Source organism: Gavia stellata, chromosome 15, assembly GCF_030936135.1.
Source record: "Gavia stellata isolate bGavSte3 chromosome 15, bGavSte3.hap2, whole genome shotgun sequence".
Taxonomy (NCBI): Eukaryota; Metazoa; Chordata; class Aves; order Gaviiformes; family Gaviidae; genus Gavia; species Gavia stellata.
Window position 1 is genome coordinate 2,829,350 of NC_082608.1, and position 22,581 is coordinate 2,851,930.

Sequence of the window (22,581 nt, forward strand, 5' to 3'; positions counted from 1 at the left end):
TAACGTGCCCGTTGCCCTTACGTAAGTGACTGCCGCAGTAAAATGCCCCCGAGATCATTTATGGGATTGATATCAGACTGGGGGAGGGAGAGGCTCCCCAGCGCCAGCTGAGACGCTTGCCTGCAGACGCCCTGCTCTTCCCTTTCCTCTTCTTTGTGTCTCATGGGAATGCCTAAAAGCTTGGGATCGTGATGCCAAGTGAGCTGATGGAGCTTCTCCTCCATGTCCCAGGAGGTGGCACGGGTGCCCCGGGAACGTGACAGGCGTTGGGTCAGGAGCTCCTCCGGAGCTGGCTCCCGGCCCCTCGGCAGCACGACCAACATGGAGCTCCTCCGTGCCAGGAGCGGGCTCCCATCATGGGGAGGGCAGGAGGAGGGAGCCCAGGTGTTTTCCTGGGATGGCCAGGAGGGACGGAGGACATTGGTGTGTGTCGGTGCCGGTCTCTGCCCTGGGCTGGAGCCAGCCTTGGGCTCGCGCTCTCCCTCTCCTTTTCCTCAGAGACTCTTTGGAATGATGAACAACTCAGCCATTGATGTCCCGCCTGATGTTAAAACATTTTATTTAACTAATGTCTTTCCTTTGTACCTTCTCTCAATCAATGCCATGTGAGCAAGAGGTTTGCAGAGGGAGAGCTGCTGGGAAGCGCTCCCCTCACACTTTTTTTCCGCACCCTCTGCTGTGGGCAGAGCAAATCCATCCGCGTGGATGGACGACTGCTATTTATTATTCATCTTGGTATGACAAGCAGAGCTCTATCTGAGCAAGTTTTGAGATGATGAGGTTTGCTTATCACTCCCCCTCTTTGAAATGGTTTTAATTTAGCTTAACTCCGGGGAATTCCTCTGAAATTGCCCCGGCAGAGCGAGGCTGGAATTTGGCCCCCATCGCCCTGCCCAGAGACGGAGGTCTGCCTCTGCCTCCAGCCACCTGAAGTCTGCCTGCAGGGAAGTGCAGCAGGCCTGGCTGCTGTCACCACGTCTTCCCCGCCCGGAGCCCGAGCCAGCCCGGGCATGCCACAGGCAGCACCGCTTTGTCACCCTCCCTTGACTCGTGAGAAGACGCTGCCTGAGCGGTCACCGGCCGCAGGGCGGAGGGCAGGGGGGGCACGGTCTGTTGGAAACGCTGGGGACCACCAGGCTGACGTCTCACTCTGCTCCCACTCCTCCCACGGGACGCTCGGCAGGGGCAAGCCCGGGTGACTGGGAGCTCCTGGGGCTTGGGGGTGGACCGGCAGGGACAAGACGTGAATTTAAGAATCAGGAAAGCGTGGGACTTGGGCGGTTGCATCAAAACCAGTACCGCAATTTTACCCTCTCACCCCCAGTTCTTCCTTCTTACAAGTACCCGCCAAATGTATCGCACGCTTAATAATTTTCTGCCCTAAACTCCTTTGCGGTGTTCCTGGATCGCCTTCCGCCACCGTAACTGTCATCCTTACGTGGCTGAACTTCACTTCTACGTGAAATTATTCCCACAGACCACATCAAGTTTTCACTTGCAAATACTCTTTCAAAGCACTCAGCCCCACTTCAGCATGACATCTACTGTGTGGTTTGTGCCACTCTCTGTACAACTGGCTCTCAAAATCGTTCGTAATATTAATACAGGGGTTGGGATTTTCCAAAGTGCTTGCTATTGACCTAACCTGATTCACACCCGGCTCAGCTGCAGATTGTTATCAAGGGGGAACAATGAATGTTCCTGAAAATCCCATCCTTTGGATATAACAACAGAGAAAATAGACCGTGCAGGATACATTATTACTGGCTTGTTAAAAATTCTCACCTAGAGGTCTTTAAAAATGTATCTGCTCAAGTCATTAATGGCATCTGCATGGACAGTCTTGTCATTATGTCTGAATGAATAAATAGTATTGATTTACACTATAATAAATTTATAGAATAAATTAGAGCTAAAATACAGCCAGCTGGGTGACCAGCTACCTCTTCAGAGTATTTGCTGGCTGATTTCTCGTGTTGTTTTAGTTTTTCAAGAGGCACGAACAGGAGACAATACAGCTGTTATCCTTGGTCCTAACATGACCAGGTGCTGAGCACCCGTTGAGCAGTCCGGGGCACTCCAACCCCTTCCTGAAAACCTGCCTGCCCCTTAATTTTCTGTGCCACCCTTCTGCTTCAGATGGCTTAGCTCACTTGCTCGCTCTTGACAGACACACACACGCACAGGCTGGCTTCCAGACCCACAGCCCAGGGACAGACAAAACGCACTCACATCTCTTCCGCAGATAAAAATTGTCAAGCTTTCAACTTCCCTTTGAGCTGGGATCTTCAGAGTAATAGGTCAAGCTGGAAATGCATTTCCAACCCATGTTTGCCTACCAGAAGAAAGCTCTCCATCGCTCTTTGCCGCTCCTTGCGAGCCACAGCGTTCAGTAATGAGGCCATTGATGGAGCAGTGGTATGTTCTTTTGTCCCTGCCAAAACCCTGCTCCCTCCTATTCAGCTCAACAAGATGCGAAGCCCGGGTGCTGCCAAGTGTCCTTTCAGCTGCCAAAGGAAAAGGAGCTAATCAAACGAGTAAAAGAGCCTCAGTGCAGGCTCCGTTCCCTGCTCAAAGCCTGTGGATACAATACCCTCCGGCTGGACCGGTCAGCTCTGAGCATCTCCTGCTCTGCCTATCCCAGGGCAAGAGCCATGGGCTCCGCCGTTCCCGGTCGGCATTACTGCTGCCTCAGTTAGTTCGCGTCAGAAAGCTGCTGCATTGATCCTTCCCAAGGCACACCACGGCCTGTACTTGTTAGTCCTTTATTTTTTCTTTTTAAATTCCTTTCCGCGATGCCAGCTTCCTATCTCTCCCCTCCTTATTTCCCACACCGAGGAGAAAAGCCTCACGCTGTGCCTTTCACGTCCCCCGGGCCCGTCAGCAGGCAGCACGTTTGAAATTATCTTTTTTGCCTCCGTTTCAAATTCTGCTTGGTCAGAAACGAGAGGAGACTATTGGTTTTCAGTATAAATATTTCGAGCACTGTGTGGGTCACTCTCCTGTAAGGCTGCTCGGTCAGCGATGCTTGCGTGACCAGCTGGGCAGCGGGTGTAAATTGGCATCGCTGCGCGGGCTCTGCTGCTGCTCCGCACCGATTTACACCAGATGAGGATGGGGTTTGTTTTCGTCTGCATCCCAATCCACTTCTCCAGGATATTCTTCCATCTCTTCATCTTTAGCACTAAGTATTTAGAGCATAAAATGACTAATTTGCCTCTCTGCAGCCGCTACATTTTGAGGCCATTTGGGAATTGCTGAAGTTATTTGCCACCTACAGCCCAGAGAGTTTAAAAAAGAGATCGTACGTTTCCGTACTGCTGTGGATCCCAAATAACTTTCTGCAAACTACTTATTTACCACAAAGCCACCACCGTGCAAACGGCCGGGAGGCAGTTGCCGCCGGGTTAAACACAGGGGCTGTTGAACAGCCCGGTTACCACGTGTAACAGTTTATGATGGGAGGTGAAAGGGTTGCTTTGCCAAATGAATAACACCAAGTTATCTGTTTCATCTGGAGCTGCTCCAGTGCTTTTGGCATTTCTAGAGCTCACGGACACCGCAAAGAATATTTAAGGAGGCAAAAAGTAATTTGCACGCTTTGGAGGTCGGCCACGGTGCCGCCTGTAAATGCCTCTCTGCTCTCGTAAAAAAGTGCCACGGGCCCTTCAAAGGTTGCGGGTGCTCAGCTGCTCGGCGCTGCGTCTCTCCTGCCAGCACCGGGCCCCTCTCACCGAGGGGAAAAGTAGGCCAGCCCTGAGGTGGGGAAGGATGCTGTGTGCTCGGCAGCCCTGCATCCCTCCTCGGGTGCTCTCCTTCCTCGCTGGAAAGCCTGCCTGAGCGATCTGTCCTTGTGCGCACTGATCCTGGCTTGGCCGGAGTCGCTGGAGCCGAGGGCAGCCCTCGGCACCGCTGTTTCAAACAACACCAGGCTGGTGGTGGAGCCGACGCGCTGGCTTGCCAGCGCTCCCAAGCCGGGGAATGATGCCATGGAGTGGGAAGCACGGCCGAGGCAGAGGGCAGCGCAGTGCTCCCCCGGCCCCAGACACAGCAAATACACCCGGGGCCAGTCGCTGTCAGCGGCTGCGCTGGTGCCGTATCGCAGAGGAGTCAGCACAGCCACTCCCGTTGGGCTTTTGCTCATGCTGAACCCACTCTCGCGGTTACCTGATATTGAACCCGCAGCGCCGAGGTGCGTGTCTTCGGCGATTGTGCCGTGCTGTGATGTGGAGGTGGCAAAGAGCTTTCCAGCAGCTCAGCTCCCAGCCCCGACACAGGAGGTAAAGTGGGGACGTGCCACTTGTGGGCCCATGTTCCCCTCCGTCACAGCCCATCATCCCTGCAGCGCAGCAGGGCCCCGCGCCGCCTGTGTTTTGGCTCATTCTTTAGCGCCATGCAAAGCTCATCTGGTCTCTGGCAGGACTAGGAATCGTCTGGCTGCATCTGTAGCTAATGCTCTGCTGAAACCCCAAGAGATGAGTCTGTCTCCTTCCTCTAGAGTCTCAGCCGAAGGGGTCATGGTCTACGGCGGGCAATGTTGTGTCAACCCGATTTCTGTTTATTGTCATGGGTCTGGTGAGTCTTGCCTTCAAAATCCATCTGCAAGCTTTGCACGTTGCTGGGTTAGGGATAAGGAACTCCTAAGGCACCACAGTCTGCAGCAAGCATCCTTCTGGGGCTGCGGTGCCAGGCACTGGTCCGACTTCCGTGCACTGGACGGAGCTTTGCTTCCTCCGTGGGAGTCCTAATTCCCCTCTCCTCCCCCTTAGTCATCATGCTACTTTCACCTGCCCATCCGTCCCCAAACCAGAGTTTGTGCGCTGTGATGTCTCTGCCCCCTCTCACTGCACCTCAGCAAGTTTTCTTCCTCTTCTTCATTTCTGTGAGAAGCCTCACAAAACCCCCTCCAACATCAGGGGCTTGGCAAACGAGTGAAAAAAACCCGTGCATAACCTACACCACCAAACTCTCCATCCTATCCCGCCAGGCCAGCCTGACGGACTCATAATTTAATAAGCTTTTCCATTTTAATGTTAACAGTCCTCATTTCCCAGCTGGGGTAATGAACACTGGCAGGATTTTTCTGTGTTCGTAAATATTTCCCTGCTGCTGTGAAGAGGCTGTTTTTCCCTCTCTCCGTATCGGATGAAGATGGCTGCTCTGCCAGCTCGCCATGTAAATTTAATAGCATTCCAAAACCTCTGTCCTACATAAATATGAGTGTATTTCATCCAAGAGGAACCTGTTATTGAAGGAGCTGCGTTGCTAAATCATTCAGAAGGTGATTGTTTGAAGTACTCGCAGTTGACAGTGTCTCGGCTATTACAGCTCAAAAAAAGGGGAGGGAGGGTGGAGGAAAAAGATGAGTGGGAATCATGGAAACCTCTTTAAATGAAGGAGCTTATGCGCCGAGACCAACAAGGTATAAACAGGGCACTGCCAACCAGCAGGTCTGGCCCCGGGAGGATGGGCCAGCTGCAAGCAGCTCTACAAATTATTCACTGGCAATTGCTTTCTTGCCGCTGCCCTGACTTATTTACACTCCAAAAGATTTCTGAAGTGTGTTTATTTAAGAAAGATAAATCCAGAGGCTCTGGAAGGGGAGAGAGCTTTCTGAAGGAATCTGTTCTCCCCACGACACAATTCGTTTCACTCATTAACCCCTCCACGCGAGGAAGAGGCGGGAGCGCCCCAAGTGCTTATGCATTATGCATTAGTGCGCCGCATCAGAAAGTTCTGATTTGATGGAGGTTGAAGGTTAAAAGGCATTTCTGTGCTTTTCCTCACTCCTCGATGTCATGCTGGAAGATGGAACCGTGTTGTGGGCATGGGGAAAATTGGGGGAATGATAGTTCCTGCACCCAGACACCGATTGCCGCAGTGCAAATGGAAAGAGCTTCACGGTTCCCAAAGGATGTGTGTACCCCAGACGTTACCGCCTCTTACCAAATTCAAACACTTCAACCCCCCTTTAGTACATTCCCTCCTTTCTCTTAACAGTTTTGTGTCATCAGTACAGGAAAGCACCCAAATCCTCATCTTCAATCCTGTTAAGAAACATAGTTCTGGGTACTGCAAGGACTCCGGGAAGGCACAAAGTCCAAAGAGAGACCTCTCACAGGCACTGCACCTTCTCACTAAGCTTGTAAACCAGCAGCTGACAGAGCTCTGAGTTTCTAAGTCGTTTTCTGTCATTTAATTGATGATGCAACTGTACATATCTGCCTCTCTGTCCTTTACTCTTTACTGATTCATCTGTTCCCCAAGCAAATGTTTAAAATGAATTTGCTTTTTTTACACCTGAAAATTGCAGAAGCAAATGAACTGCCTGCGCAACTGTTGTATTTTAAGATGTCAGTCCAATCTTTGGGAGGGCATAATTAGGCAGATGTTTATCTGCCCATAATGTGTTGGGTTCATACTACAGTTAGCTATAAGGGCTAAACCTTTATACCCTGTGAAAATGTCTTTCAGGTGCATGTACCTCACAACCAGTAACCCTCACTTGCATTTCGGAGACGCCCGCAATGGACATCATTGTCCTAGTTCTGGTGCAAGGCATCTATGACTGATGCCTGGAGCAGCCCGGGTCTCTTGGGTTACCACGGGAGGACAATGCCGCCCCGTTTTGCTGTTGATCCACCTCCAGATAAGTGGTTATTTTCCTCTTGCTTTGCTCCTCCACGTGATGCTGTTCTGCACCTTGTAACCCCGAAGGGTTAGGAGCCCATCTTGTTCCCACTTAAGTTCAGCTGCATGTATAATTAACGTGAAGCGCTCACTCCCAGTGCTGCCACTGGAAAGGCACCTTTGACACCACCTGGCCTGGCCATGCTCTGGCACTAGAGCAGCACGTATTCATTTTTACGATGAGTGAAAGACGTCTTTCAGTCCTCAGAGTTTTGATTTTTGGCAATGGGCTTTCACGTTCAGCTGCTCCTCATGCGTTGCAACGTGGCAAAGCTATTAAAACCACAATTTAATTTTGGTCTCGTTGCTGATCAGTCCAGAGGGAATTCTCACTTAATCAAACTTTAATGTTTTCCTTGTAAATTTCAGAAAAATCAGTAATTGGTCTGATAATTGAATTTTCAGATCATGTATCAAAGGAATAATGCCATGTATGGGATAAGAAGCGGGCTGCCTCTGGAAGCCCAAACATCTGAAATGGAAAATTCTGCAGAATTTAGATAAAGATTTGAATATACTGCTGGAGAGCTAAGAATAGACCATATTATTTATATTGTCGAAGGAAGCGGCTGAAATCACAGAGATCTTCAGAGAGGAAAGATGCTCAGACAGTTCTGCACAGGAATTGTGTTCACGGAGCTGAAGCGGAAAGCTACTGACGTCTCAGCATAGGCACTCTGCTCCCAGCAGGCCCCAAGGACCAGACGGCGTTTCATGCAGAAGAAAAATGCCAGGCTTTTCCCTCCTGGACAACACACTCAGGGTATCTTCCGAGTACCCAAGTAGGGAGTGGGGAGTAACTCGCCCATTGCAGAGATGTCTTGTGCCCCACTGGCTGCGTCTCCACTGCGCTGAAGTCCCTGTGTGCTGCATTTGTCCCATGTCTCCAACAGAGAGTTTTATTTCAGAGGTTCATTAGTGTTTTCCCATTGAGTTATTCTCCAGGTCCAGTCCTTCTTAGAAGTTGATTTCTGACTAGATCAGAGAATAAAATGAAACAGCTAGTGGGAAGAATTCAAAACATCCTTTTAATTAAAAATAACATAAAATAGAGGCCTCATGGCCATAACAGATAACTGCATTTCTCTGAAGTTCACACACTTTAAGAACTGTGCCCCCCTCTCCTGGGACCATGACAGCAACACTCAGTTTTTCATGTACTTCAGATGCTTTTGAGCTCAGAAGCGTTTCCAGAAGTACAATAAACGCCTGCTTTCAGTCCTTGTTGAATTTTTCTCTTTCCTCCCAGGTGTGTTTCTTGTCTCTTCACTGACACTTTCCACCTTCCCCTCTTGTTCCCCATCTAATCAAAGGTGAACATCTCCAACCCTGAAAAGCACATAGATGGAGAGGTCCTGTTTCCTCTCTCTCACAGTTCACAACTCCAGTGGCTTTGGTGGAATCGCTCCTGTTTCTGCTAACAAACCAGGGAGGAGCGTCAGAGACCACGAGCCTGCTCCTCCGGTGCCCGTGTGATATCTTCTTCCATCAAGTGAAGGCAAGAGCAGTGTGTGAGATGAAGGTTGGAGCGTGCCCATCCGCAGGACTAGGAGCCAGATGCTTGGTAGGAAGCACGCCTGCAGCCCGCTCTGAGAGGCTCAGGTGCCAGATGAAGGATCTGCTTTCCTGGGAGAAACAAGCAGTGCCAAGCACATACTGCATCCAGGACTCCCCCCTGCAGAGGAGTGGAGCAGGGGCTGTTCTCACACTGCCTACATGGGTGCCTGGCTAAGGTGCTACCAGCCTCTTCAAGGAACTGTAGTCAACACTTGCAAAGAAGGTGATCACTCATCGCTCTCATCAATTTAGGTGCATAGGGAGAGATGATGTTCATGCTAATTCAGTCTTCTTTCTTCTTTTTTGACGCTAGGTGTCTATTCGGCTCTGCCAATGCTGTGTCCATCAGAGCCAGCTGGATGCTGGGGTTTCTCCTCTGTGCCATGACAAGAAGTTACACTGGTTTTTGCAAAACAGATGTGCCAACAGATTTTGGCAGGTGGTTCTTGCTATGCCACGTTTAGATAGTATTAAGTTCTCTCACTTAAGCAGTATCAGATAGTTTACATTAGAGTAATGACAAAATAGCCTCCTTTAATTTTTTTTCCTTTCATGTTAATATTCCCCTCACTTTCACTTACCAACTAAGTGTTGCTATTGCTATGTAGCAGAAATGAAGATATTCAAGCTGTTCTGTTCAGCTTTTTACTGTCGAAAATTCCAGCAGAACCACTTTCCCTGAAAATTGTGGGATTTTTGAGAAAGCTGCATTTTTAGATAGAAAATTACTTCCAGGGAAATAGATAAAATTGGATAAAGTGCATGTGCTGGCATTAGCTCAGCTCCTTCCATCTAGGAGAAGGGGAGTTGTTTTTAAATTCATTCACTTGGATGTGCGGGAAAAAATGGCTCTGATTTGTTTTGATGATTAAAACATGCAAAAATATCAGTTTCCTGTCCATCATTCAGAGCATGTTCGTGTCAGACAGCAAGAAGAAGGAAAGTTTATCCTTGAAGAGTGACAGAAGACCATGAAAACAGCTACCTCCAGCTGCAAGTACCGCTTGTTACTGCTGGGCTTGGTGGTCATTCCCACCCCATGCACAACCGCTACGTCAAGGTTGAAGGCTTACAGAGGTTGTGGACACATTCCTCTGCAGACCCATAAATCTGTAGGTAACTGCTTATTAATAGCTCCTTCTGCTAAGAAGACCAGAAATTATGTGCTAAATGATCCATCAGGAAGCTTTTGCTGATAGCATGCATTTAAGCAGCAACAAGTCTCTGGGGTACTCTTGCCCCGAGGGTGAAGAACCAAGCGTAGCACCTCTGCGGTTTTGCTGTGGGGAGAGGAAGCAGTCCCTGGCTTCATCCTTTGGTATTGCAATGGTGATGCCACCTAGCACGTCCCTGGAAAGAAAACATCCTCCTCCTTCCTTGTGCTTTCTCCATCTACCGCATTGCAAGTGTGGGATGGGCAAAATGAACAGGCTCTGTGGAGGTTTAACAGTCCGTAGCATCCTCAGAGGGGAGAGCCAAGGTGTAGGGCCAGGATTGCTTGTGGGCTGCTCAGGTCCCCTGGCCGCTGTGGGTACCAGGCGTTGTGGGAGGGAAGAGGTGGTTGTGTAGCTCTGAGATGTACGTGGGGTGACAGCGAGGTTGGCAGCCCCTTCTTCTCAAAAGCGCTGATGGAAATCTAGCCTAAGAGGAAGTTTCGAAAGGGAGGCGAAAGCTAAGGAGAGGTAGGCGTTTTGGAGGTGATGATGAAGAAGTGGCGTAGGGAAAGGGTGCTCCCAACAGCACATTACTTTCCAGAGCAGTATGTGTAACATTGCACCCCGGGCAGCAGCAGGGATGTATCTGTACCCAGAGCCAGCTCTTCCCCCATGCAGTTCACACAGCAACCAAGCTTTTCCAAGAAAATGTCAGGAGAACATACCGCTGTGACGGCCTAAGTCGCATTCACTCCTCATACATTCCTGGGGAGCCTGATAAAGATAAACTCTCCTAAGTTACGGGGTAGCGCACGGCCGGGGGAGTGCTGCCGGGTGCATCTCCGCGGGGCACACACCCCCCGGAACAAAGGCTGCCTGAGCCTTGTGCAAATACACACCTCGCGTAAAAACACAGCGCCAAACCCACCTTCCAGCACCCCGCAGGTTTATTGGAAGGAATAGCAATGGGAAAGGCAGGTGAACAAGGGTTAACAAACCCGACATACCGGCACAAGCAAGCTGGACAGAGAGGTGTGGGATTTAGGAATCGCACCCTGGAGTGGGGCAGGCTGGGGAGCAGCCCCTGTGCTCACGACCAGTAACGGCTACAGCTAGTCTCAGCCTGAAGATGCTCTGTCCAATATTTTGGGCCCAGCCTTATCGGGGAGTTCTTCATCAGGTGATTACACAGCCAATACTACTCATCTGCTAATGATGGTTAGCAGAGCCCCAGAAATGGAGAGACCGGTGCAGCAGAAGGGCTTTTGTTCTGGGGGCTGAGGAGTGCAGGATGTTGGAGAGCTGAGCAGATGCAGGGGAGAGCTCAGGGTACAACTCTCTCTTGCTGTCTCAGATAACTCAAGGGCTCACGTACTCGAGAGGATAATTCATGTTCAAGTGTAGCAATTAGGGCTTCTGTTAGAAAATCCATACTCTGCTTTAGGGGGCTTCTGACAAGCCATAATAGGAGATTAGCAGAGTACGGAGGGGCTCTGAAGCACCTGACAGCAGAGTTATTCTTGAAGATGGAGCTGTTGATAGGCAACCAAGTTAACAGTTGGAGGGATACAGCTGATGTCTTCTCTCTTTCCCTTCACTATCATCCTTCTAAGCCTTTTAGACTCTATCCGCGTGCAATAGAACCTCCAAAATAGTCACCTCTCTAAATCTGGAGAGGAAAAAATGTCCATTTTCTAAGGGTTACCCAAGCTGTCTGCCCCCAGCCAATTCTGCCTGCGACCTGACTGCTCTTCTCCAGCCAGCTGTTTGTCTGGAGGCAGCTTTATGTCCTCTCCCAAAGCAGAGCGGGACCCAGGTCATGGCTTTGAGACTAAGAAACTGCGTCTTAGACACTTTTCTTCGGGAGAGAAATAATCTCTATCACCTTCACAATAAAGGCTTTTCTGGGCTCTGGCTCAACTGCCTGGGCGTTGCAGCAATGTAGGAGGTACTTTGGGTTTTAGGGTTCCTGTAACTGAGAGCAGTCAGGAGCTCAGACGGGGAGGATAGGGAAATCCAAGAAGCATGAAATCTAAGCCCTAGCATTGCTTTTTTAAAAGTTCCCAAAGAAGAGGAAAATGACAAACTGTACCGTAAATGGGAGGCTGGACCCTTGGGAACTCCCCGGACTTTGACTTCTGAACGCCTTTTATTTCTCTTTGCAGCTAAGTTCTCGCTCTTAGTTACACTATTCAGATCTTGCTTTATGCATGAGCAATTTCTCTCCTCACCTTCTGGAAACGCAAAGCTGTCTTGCCAGCCTACAGCTCTTCAGCAACCCACTGGCCAGACCCAGCCAAAACCCCCTCCATCAGACCACCCCATGACGGAGCCCAGGAGTGCCAACGATAAGTGCTACAGGGAGCGTGCAAGAAACAGCAGACCTTGAACTCTACCGTGCCTTAACTTAAGGCGTTGTTACAGACTGAAAGCCCTCTTTATCTCACTTAAGCTTAATTGCACAAAACACTAAAAGCTTCCACCCTCACCCAGCGGCAGGTCTGGTACTGATTGATGCAAACTCTAAGTGCTGCCCAGCCCCTCCAGCGTAGAGAGGACGGTGGATTTGGATCCCGGTATCGGGAGCTCCCAGACGGCAAACCATAAAAGCTTGTAACTTTTAAAGTCTGCTAGGCTGCTCTCTTTCTAATCCCTGTGTATCACGGTGCGAGGCTTGAAGACTTGCTGGTACGGAGTCACTGGGAGGCAGAACTTGGTCTGGAACATACTGGGGAAGTTCACAGCTCCAAACTGACCTGACCCTATGACTCAGGGTGTGCATGTGTGTGAGCACTATATAAAATTTCACTTTAAGGTCAAGTTCAAAACCAGAAGATTCCAGCATTGTGAAAAATGACTTGAAAGAGTTTAGAGGAGTAACGGGAACTTAGAGACTTAGCTGAAAGACACCCGGCATCTTCACAGGCGGGAGAATCTCAGGATGTGGCAATCGAATGGTCAAATATTGCAACAGCCTCAGATGCTTGGAGACTTTTCCATCCACTATCAGGCAGATGAGTTTGAAAATGTTGGCAGTGACCCTGTAGACCACCAGCACGGAGTGCTCCACGAGAGAGCACTTGGGTGGACAGAAAGTCCCAAGGTCTTTCAAACCTTGCTTCAAGTTCCCAAGCTAGTACAGCAAAGACAAAAGGGGAAGGGTAAAAGTTGTGACGTGTGGAGGACGAAAGGCAGAAAGAAGGATACAAACACGAGGCAAATCAGAGTTGAGCACTGTCTCACTTCTGAGTCCTCTTTACTGAAAGGAACATACTCCGCTGGAGTTTTTCTCTCCCTGCCAGCCTGGCATAAGCCCAAATTAAAACTAGAGGATATTTTTCGCAAGGCAGTTTTTTTTCCCCTGATCCCATCCCATTACTGGTATCAACCATGGGTAGCTGATACAACCAAGAGACTAAGCGCTAGAATGAAGCTTGAAGTAAAGATCAGGAAAGCAAAGCTTATGGGAGGTGGGAACGGCCACTGGAGACTTGGACAGCTTGACATGATTGACCTCATTGGGAAGAAAAAGACTGAGAAACCTAGAAGAGAAGCTATAGGGCAGCGAGGGGAAAGAAACAGCAAAGGAAGTTTATTGTCTGCTTGTACACGTGCATAGCATCAGGTGAAAACGGAGGATTTGAGACTGCACACCTCGCTATTGGTTACGGGTTAGGCTGTCACCTCATGTTAGACCATCTTACTCGACACACAAAATCTCTCGCTGGGTAACTTTTCCCAAAATGCTCAGTTTCTCCTTCTATCAAGTTTTGCTACCACAGTAGCTTTCTGCGTGAGCAGAAGTTGGTGTTTATGATTACGCTTGCAAATGCCAAAGTTTCCCAAGAATCAAAATAGACCCACGTTTACCTGACGAGTATACTATTTTAAAATCTTTGGCAGGGAAAAAAAATCCACAGCTAGGCAAAGTTATACATAAATAGCAGTCGGCTTGGCGTCATTATCACAAACACAAAAACATTTGGGGACCTCTTTTATGTGTTGAATATTTCATTCGGTCCTGCAGTGCAGTGACTCCCTAAACCTTTAGTGAGCTGAGCTCTGCTTTTGAGGCTCTAAATGCTGTTGCCATGACATTGTTAATGTCTGAATTGCTTTTTTTAAACCACTCTTCTCCTTTTTTCAATCTCTTGCAGAGGCATTCTGAAATAGTGGGCATGAGCTGATCTTGTGGAACAGTCTGTGTATCCTCAAAAATAACAGAACGCAGAAGAGTGTTCGTTTTTACAAGCGGGATGGCTGATACAGTCCTGATGGATGGATGATTACAATCCTGATGGATGATAGCTTTTTAACTGGAGAAACCACAGTGAATATATCTAACCTAGTTGAGATAATTTTGGCTTTGGTGGGGCGGGGTGAGGGGTGGGGGGCTTTTTCATCTGCTGGCTTTTTTAGATAGTGACATTCAGAAAAAACATTATTAAATAAGCAATAATTTATTGTTCTCTTATGCTTAATTGGGCTTCCAGAGTGAGTAGAGTGTACAGAATAACACTAAATTGCTCGGCAGCGGGTTTATTAACATACTTGTTTCCCAGACCCAACTGAGAATGGAGAAATCTCTGTCAAGGTCAACCTCAGCAGAACAGCATTGCTTCCTTTGGAAACACTTCTTGCAGGAGGTGTACTTCCTTTAATGGGTAATACCTTCCAACTGCCTGGCTTCTTAATAGTACAGCAGCCTTTGCTGTTCAGGGGTTTAAAGAGGACGTTTTCAGTCGTTCTGAAGACTAGATCATCTCGGCTCACCTTCCCTGGGCTTCCACTCTTCCCTCTGATCCACCTACCGGGATGTGGACATCCTGCAGCACGTCTCCTTGAGACTTGCACCGCAGTAAACTCTCCCATCATCACCTGTAACGGCAGCTACACCGGGCTGACAAATACCCCTTCGAGGAGATGGAGCCCAGGCCGTCTCCGCCGCTTTCTTGAGGGGCAGATCTCAAGAGCCTTCTGAGCCCAAACCTGAGGTGATTCATCTGAGGTCACCTGCTGACAGCTCCTCCCAGCAAATGCATCCAACACTAGTCCTAGTCCCTGTCCCAGCACAAGCCTAAGCCAGACTCCATTTTGCCTTCGGGATATGTCGGTTACCAAGGCTAGAGAAGTGGAAGATGTCGAAACTTTAAAAAAAGCAGCAAGCTTGACAGAAGGAGCGACGTGTTCTCCAGAGGCACCATCAGGATGGTAGGTGAGACTTCAGCAGCTGTCACGATGCAGAAGTACCGCTGTCTTTTCTGCAGGCGAGAGGGTGATTACAGCGCTCGGAGAGCTGGCCTCGGCTGTCTGACTTGGACCCTGCCGGCACCCGGGAAAGGGCTGACACTGGCAGATCCCACGCTCGTGAGCTGTCTTGTATTGTAATGCAGCGGGATATGAATGGCTGCAGTGGCATCTTTTGATGGCGCTGGTTTTAATTCTGACATATGACGCAGAGAGCAAGATCAGCTGCCCCCAAATGCTCACTCTTACAGGATAGACGGGGTTCCCTTCGTGTCCTGGCCAGATGTAGTTGGAGCCTTTTCAATCCGATCTCTGCTGGGGTGCTGCTGGGTTCCACCCAGGGCGATTTAGTGGGCAAAGACTCCTCTCTCACTAGGGCTTTCTCAAGTCAGTGATATCATTCCTATTCAACGGGAAGAAGAATGGGTCCACAACCGTTAGGTCTTTTGGGGCCGTATAGAGTGTAAAGCGCTACTTAAAGCTTAATAACCCCATAATGGCGTTGAATATTTCCTTGCTTCAGCCTCAGTTTTTATGGGTGTATCTGAAAATAAATAGTGCTCTTGGAACGCACTAACAGTGACATCTGAGTATTTCCAGGAACCTACACTATAAAAATGTCTGCCCACCACTGAAAGGAACAGAGATCAACATTTCAGATAACAAACGAATGCCTTTGATTTTCTCTCCGTGCCAAGGAACACTGATATTGTCTCTGTCTCCTGGGCATTCTTCAATGTGCCTCATTAGGACATTATGAAATGTTGCTCTATTTGTTCTGTTGTAAAATATCAAAACAAGCCTTGGGGCCAGATTGACTTCAACGGAGCTGGATGTGCACCGGCTGTGGATCTGCCCTCTGTGCGGGGATGCTTGTGCCTGGCGCGGCCGGGCAGGGAGGGAACGAAGAAGGAGAGACAATCCCCTGGCACCTCCTCACTGTTTTCTTCTCTTCCAACAGCTCAGCTAAGGCAGGCCCTAACCTAGGGCTGCTACTCTCTTTAACGTAGAAGCTTGGCAAGACCAGTTCTGCTGTGTTAACACACGTCTGCAGGATTTCAAAGGTTTCGGTCTTCAGGACTTCAAAGGTTTCGGTCTTTAGGACAGAGGTGGAGGCAAAGGCAGATATAGAGCACTTTTAGAAACTGTTGTTTTTCCCGAATTGGACCTCTTAAGCTAAACAGATAGCTGAGAACAGCTCCTTGAAAATACCACAGGGACTCTACAATCTTACTATGGTTTTTCACGCTATGAATACCAGGATAATGTGTTTGGTTCTTTTTTTATTTTTAATAAACACTTGCAAAGAGCATACCAGAGGTCCAAGGTTAAAACGTGCATGGGAAAACTTCTACAGCTAATTTTGCCAGTGTGTTTAACAAACCTTTGGTGCTCACACCTACTAAGGAGTCTCTTCATGAGTCAAAGTGGAGATCTGATCTGCACAAACAAGGTGAGCAGTTGTATGCACAAACTCGCTTATAATAACACAGAGACTCAGCCCACACCTCTTCTGCAGTTGCACATGCCAGTGTGCTCATGGGTAGTGTCCAATCCGGCCCTTTGCTAATCCAGTCATGTTTGCTTAACCACATTAGCCCAGTTACTCCCAAGATCTTTCCCTCTACAATGACTAATCCTCAAGTTCAAGTGGCGAAGGCCCATTTCCAATTTTAGAGATTTGAAAGTCAGCCACAAACTTAGATGTAGATTGCTCTGGAGATCTACCAAATATGGACTCTTGAAAATTCAGTCCTTTTGGAAAGGTCAGAAGTGACTGGGATCACAAAATCTTTTCTAGCCTGGCAAGCTTGCTCTGAGTTGCCATGCTTCGCACTAAGCGACCCCTGACTTTGGACAGAGCTTGAACAGTGTCTTTTAATCCTAAGTTTTCAGACGTCATGATGGGATGTTGCCATGTGAACTCACATCAGCTTTATGTACAAATCAAAGCGGCGCATAATTGCTGGCTTCAAACCCTTGAAGTGATATGGTTAACACAAAACTTTAAAATACTGTGATGGAGCAAATCAGAGTGGCGTGAAATAGGATTGTAGTTACATCTAATTAGAAAGCACTGTGAATTACACACTTTTTATAATATATAAGCTGGTTATAAATAGGACAGCTGGATAGACCAACAAAAAGTTGCTTCTTGAAATCTGGTGATGCAAAGGAGTATATAGGATCAGCTCTTTCACCAGAAACCGGAGTACTTTAAGGTCTTCCTGCCTCAGGCCCTGCACAGCTGTTTCCCAGGACAGCAAAGATTAGTTTCTCTAGTTCCACAAGCAAGAATTAAGTCTTTCAGCTTATGTTTTCTTCTGGGCATAGACTAAGGGGTCGTTGGCAACATTTTTAAAGTTTTTGTTTGAAGATGAGCTGCTTTCACCGAGAGATCACCTCCCAGCCTCCTTCACCTATATCAGCCTAGCAGTGGGTCCTGGACCAGATGCTCTGTTTGTAACGGGCATGGCTCCGTCACCTGCTTGAGGACTTCCCCTCTGGGACACATGGAGACGGTGGTAGAGGCAGGACCTCATCGTGTAGGCTGTGAGGTTTAGCATAGCCTGGCAAAGATACCTGCCTTCCTCCACCTACACGTGGATGCAGGAATGACTTTGCTGAGACAGGTATCTCAGGGCCTGGCCTGATGTGTGAAGAAGGCAGGATGGCTCCTTCGGAGACATGATAGCAACGTGTAGACCCAGAGGAGGTTTGCTGGAGGAGTCCAGCTCCCGCATGAACGCCCTGTGAGTCACGGTGCTCCTGTCTCGGTGCCCTGGGGGTGCTTCTGTGAGGCACACCGACTTGGTTTGACATTTAATAAACTGCTTTGGTTTTAATTTTGTTTCTTACGTGCCAATTAAAGCGCCTCATCATCACAGCAACAGAAGGACATCAATAAAAGCATGGGAAGAGCCGGGCTGTGTTACCCCCAGGAACTCAGGTGGCAAAAACGTCAGTGCCTCGTCTGCCCACTCTGTGCAGAGCGGCTCTGTCAGTCTGTCCGTCTGTGCCATCAGGGCTGCGGGGCCCTTCTGTTTTGACTTAGTATGAGGGAGAGAAAAGATACGGGCAGGATTGCCAGGGTTTCCTTCCTGACATCGCACCTCAGCGGGCGGAAAAGGAAGCCTAACTCTAGATAAATAGTCTTGGGCAGTATATATAGTCCTGGGCAGTACACACAGAACGAAAGGCTTCTGGGTTCTGCCCGTGCTTTCGGAGGGTGTCGACCAGGAGGTGCGCGCTCAGGCTGTGTTGGCAGTGGGCGCAGCGGCATCGCTGTCTCTCCGCAGAGGGGCACTGCGGCATTTTGAAGCCCAGGGATGAAGGCCTGGTGGTGAGGTGAGGATGGTCCACGTGAGCCATCTGCCCTCTTGGGTTGCTCTCTGCCACGTTGTGTGTCGTATCTGCAGAGGCAGAGCCTGCTCTTGGAGACAAGCCATTCCCAGCGATAACGGACAGGACAGCTTTAGCCCTGTTTATTTCAGCCTGTCCTAGTCAAAAGCTCAACTTGTGGATGAAAGGAATAGCTATTCACAGAGCTAGGAGAGTACATGCAGATCTGACCTTTAGAACAACCTTTTACAGTTACGGAAATGCTACTTTTATCACTCCACTGCTTGATATCCTATTTAGCATTCAACTAGGACCTACCGCCCCGTTCTTTCCTGTAAGAGCTGCAAACAACCATCTGAGAAGCTTTGCTGGTGGTCCTGCACGTGAAATTGTATCTCCTTTCCTTCTGCACATCTGACTGCTTGGAGAATACCAATACCAGATTTAGGTTCTAGGCAGGGCTTCAGGTGCCCTGGATTTATAGCTGTAATTTTGTGTGTGTGCACCAAGATGCTGGCAGTTCAGCTAATTGTTCTACACAACGTCCTGATGTCTGGTTCAAACCCAGTATTATGGTAACCCAGAACAGAGGCCAAGGGCTGGGTCTCTGTGGCTTTGGAGGGATTTAATCTCTCAGAGCTAACACCTTTACCGCAAGCATTAACGGGCACTTTTCATTAGCAGCCTCCTCTTCCAGGCCAACTGGGAGGAAACAGAAATTAAGTCGGTGTCTCCCTGTGGCGTGCCTGGACTTGGGCTGCCAGTTGCAGAGGGTGCTTGAGTGAAGCTCACCCGAATCCTGACACTCGCCTTGGAAGGGAGCACCGATACTTCCCCCAGCCCCTGCCCCAGAGCAGAGGAGCTGCCTGGTTCAGCGAGGAAGAAATACAGCGAACTCAGCATCGCCCCTGCCCACCTGAGAAGATCCCAATCTTTAGCCTGTGGATGATCACCCCTCTGCTAGAACAGCCAAGAGCAGAACCCAGTTCAGTGCTGGTGAGTGGGATAGGGACAAACGGCTCACTGGAAACTGTCCTGGCACTATTAAACCTCCTTCACGGTGTTGAGCGTAGCAATCTGATCAGTAACTCCTGGTCTGAATAAGGAACTGCATAATCAGTATGAAGGGAAATCTGATTTTTCTGGTTCGAGGAACTTGCTGGACTAATTCGTCCTGATGCCAGGCGACACCCTACAGCTTCTTATGGAAAAGGGCTTATAACCACACGGTGTGCTGGTGCTGCCTGATGCATGTAATAGGGTTTGTAAGGGCTGCTGTGGAGAACATCTGTTTACACCTGGAATTTAACTCGCAGAAAGCTGGTGCTTTGCGGTGGACTCGGCCCCTGAACTCAGTTCTCTTCCTAAAGGGTCACTGAAGACTGACTATCACTGGGACAAATTCCTGGCGGTCTCTTGGAGGATTTCAAGGCAAGTCAGATAACGACAGTGTGGAGTGATAGGCTTTCCCCGTCCCATCAGCCCTCGTTGTTTATTTGCTGCCCACTCTTCCCTTGCAAAGATGATGGCAAAGGAGAAAGGGACATGGCGCAATAGCCTGTCCACTCCCTCCATCCTTTGTGCTCTTGGATCGGCCCAGAGAAATGAAGCTGAAAATGCATGCTGACAAGCAGCATGACCCCAGAACTGGGGTCTCGCCTGCCCAGGATTTTAGAGGACAGATGATTAGTGGTGGAAAGGCAGCTCAGAGCTGCTGCCTGTGTGGATTACTATTAGCAGCTCTGTCCTCATCATCTTTCTTCTTCATCCAAATAAATGTATCAGCTGATCACACCTTCTGGTTCAAAATGCGCTGGGCATGGCTCGCTCCTTGGCTTTACCGTGGAGCGGTGCCCAGGGAAGGACCACTGGAGATGTATGCATGCAGCGGCGCGGGTGGCTTGTGGTTGAAAGGTGCTGGGGGCCCTCGAGCGTGGCAACTGCCTGAACAGGGCCAGGTTTGCACCCTACAGCTCCTTCAAGAATGGGAAGAGGGGAGCCAGAAAAGGGGTGTCTGCCCAAGAGGTGGCTTTTAAGGTGATTCAATATGGTAAAATGTCTGTGCATACAGCCCATGACTGTGAAATAAGTAGGGGTGTAGTTTGGGTCGAGCTCCTCTTGGTTTCTGAAACCTCATGGCCTGAGAGCCTTGATGCTGAAATTGCTCAGAGTCCTCATGGCTCTGAGCCATGGGGGATAGGCTTCCTCTTGCTGGTACACAGTTCAGGGCTTTAGGGTCGGGATTGCTTTGTGCATGTACGTTTTTTGCTTGGATCACCAACAAGAAAGAGTAGATGCTCGTCCCTCAGTCTGCAGTGACATAAGGAGCAGCTGAGCCAAAGGCTCAGCCCTGCAGAGCCTTGCGTGCTGCTACAAATCGTCCTATAGCCTTCCCTGAGGTTTTGTTTTTTGGAGAGAAAGTTGAGGAAATAAAGATTTTTGCCTACTCACTCGTCACAAGACCAGCCTGAACTTGGCTCATGATCCACTGTAATGCTGAATATGGTCTTTTCAGCCTTGGTACGTCTTCTGCCTCTGGAGTAAATTAAATAAAGAAGCCCGCAATAGCGGCAGGCGCATACCAACCGCAGACAGAGGATTTAACCCCGTGCTGTTTCCTGGGTGAAGGATCTCACCAGTGGAAGTGAGGATGGGAAGACAGATGTGTGCCACGGCAGCTAAGAGAAGCAGAACGTGAACTCGCTAGCAAAAAGCTGGGCGCCTTGGGAGGGGTTGCCTGCAATGAGCATCGAGGGAAGCTGTAGTAAAACAAGAGTCTGTTTAAAAGTAAGGGACTCAAACAAGGACAGCACAAATATCATCCGTTACAAACGTTTGCATGCCTCGTAAATATGGCAGCAGAACTTGGCAAGAGAAAAGCTCTCCTAAGCTTATAGTATCAGTAACAGTAATTAAGGAGAATAAAAGTCGGAAGAAAAATGGCTTCGAGATCTTTGGCGAAGGTGCTGGTGAGATGGTGAGGAAAAGCTAGCCTAAAATTCCCATCTTTGGCATCCACAGAAATGTCACACTGCGCCTCCAGATAGGTTGTGTTGCCAAAACCTGCCCTGCATAAAAGGGAAGAAAGTACACAAATGCGATGACATGTAGAAGGGAGGAATGATGATGAGACCTGGTTCTTGCTTGGAAGAAACTAATTCATAACTTTACAGAACTAACTCAAACTCAGTGGATGGTGACTACTGGGATCTCTTTCGTCTCAGAAAAAATTTTCTTTGTTGCCTGGGATATCATCTACCAGCACTAAAAGCTCTCATAATTTTAGATAAAAACTCAATAAAATTGGCAAGCCAAACATTCTCCTGGCCTCAGAAAATGCTCTACTTCTCTGCCACTGCCTCCTGTTGCTCGGATTTGATTGCGTGGACGGACGGGCATGGGTGGGAGCTGGGTTGCGCTGGGCTCCCAGGGGAGAGCACGGCTGTGTCCCGCTGGGCCCTTCCCGAGGAAGCCTTGGCAAGGAGGCTTTCTCCTCTGGAGTACAGCAGCTGCCGGCAGGTAGGAGGGAACAGGACGGGACCTTTTTTGCTTCCCAAACTGTTACCTGTGAAGACCGATTTTGGAGCTGGAAGCCTGCTTTCATCTTCTCTGGTTAATGGATGCTCGTTTCCTCTGTGCAATATATTCCCCTCCCAACCCTACTTGTAAAACCTCCTAGAACTGGAAGCAATTTCTCTGGAGGACAGAGTCTTGCTCCTGTTTTGCTGTGAGCCTAACTAAAAAGTAACTGGTTGTATGCAACACATGCCCCAACAGCCTGGATACCCAACCAGACATCTGTAATGCACATCCAGCAAGTAAAATCGGATTAGTAAACCCCGTTCCCACAAAGGCGCAAATGGATCTCAGGGATAGTTTCAAACTGCAAAGAGGTGGGATCACAAGCAGGCGACAACCGTATAGCTAACTGGAGCATGTTAAGTCTACCGTGGGGCTGTTCCTATGTGTCACTTGATTCTCCATTCCCATGATCTCAGCGTAAGTCAAGAGTAATTCCCCTATAATCAATGGAGTTAATCTAGTCTTAAACCAGTCTGTAGGAAAAGGAAGAGTTAATTATAAATAGCCGACCTAGGGGAGTTATTTCTTATCAAGGGAAAAGTATCTAGCAAGAGTCATGCCATCAACACAGATCCAATAGGCTGCAAACCAGAAACTCCTACAGCCCTGGAAAACGAAGAGCACAGCAGAAAGGAGGAAATTTGTTCAAAGCCTGTGGGTGAGATTTTCTTTGGCTCCTGAGTGGGTTTTGACACTCGGGAGGGATGCGCTGCGCTGCCTGGAGCGATTCCGGGGAGACATGCTGCGGATGTGGGTCTCTGCCGGGGAAGGATGAGGCGTCCCAGGGCCCCCAGCGACTATCTATCAAAAACCCTATACCAGACCCAGGCTGATTCACATGTCCAGTGCTTTTTTCCTGCCCATTTTCTCTCTCTGTCTTTGACCACAGGGCTAAACATTGCCACGGTGCAAAATGATACTGTTTTACAGCAGCTCTTGAGGCTTTACTGTTTCTAATCTCCACCTGAAGCTTGATTTTTTCCTTCCTTTGAATGAAACTCCGGGAACT

General features: G+C 49.0%; 1 protein-coding gene across 3 annotated transcripts in view; it reads right to left on the reverse strand.

Moving 5' to 3' along the window:
- GNAO1 (G protein subunit alpha o1) overlaps window positions 1–22,581 on the reverse strand; it is a 149,033-nt gene that overhangs the window by 63,933 nt on the left and 62,519 nt on the right. The window contains exon 4 of one of the 3 annotated variants that reach the window (XM_059824924.1): window positions 17,886–17,898. The exons of the other annotated variants lie outside the window; for them this stretch is intronic. Within the exon in view, the coding sequence (XP_059680907.1) occupies window positions 17,886–17,898 (13 nt within the window). The remainder of the gene's footprint in view (window positions 1–17,885; window positions 17,899–22,581) is intronic. 3 annotated transcript variants of the gene reach the window in all.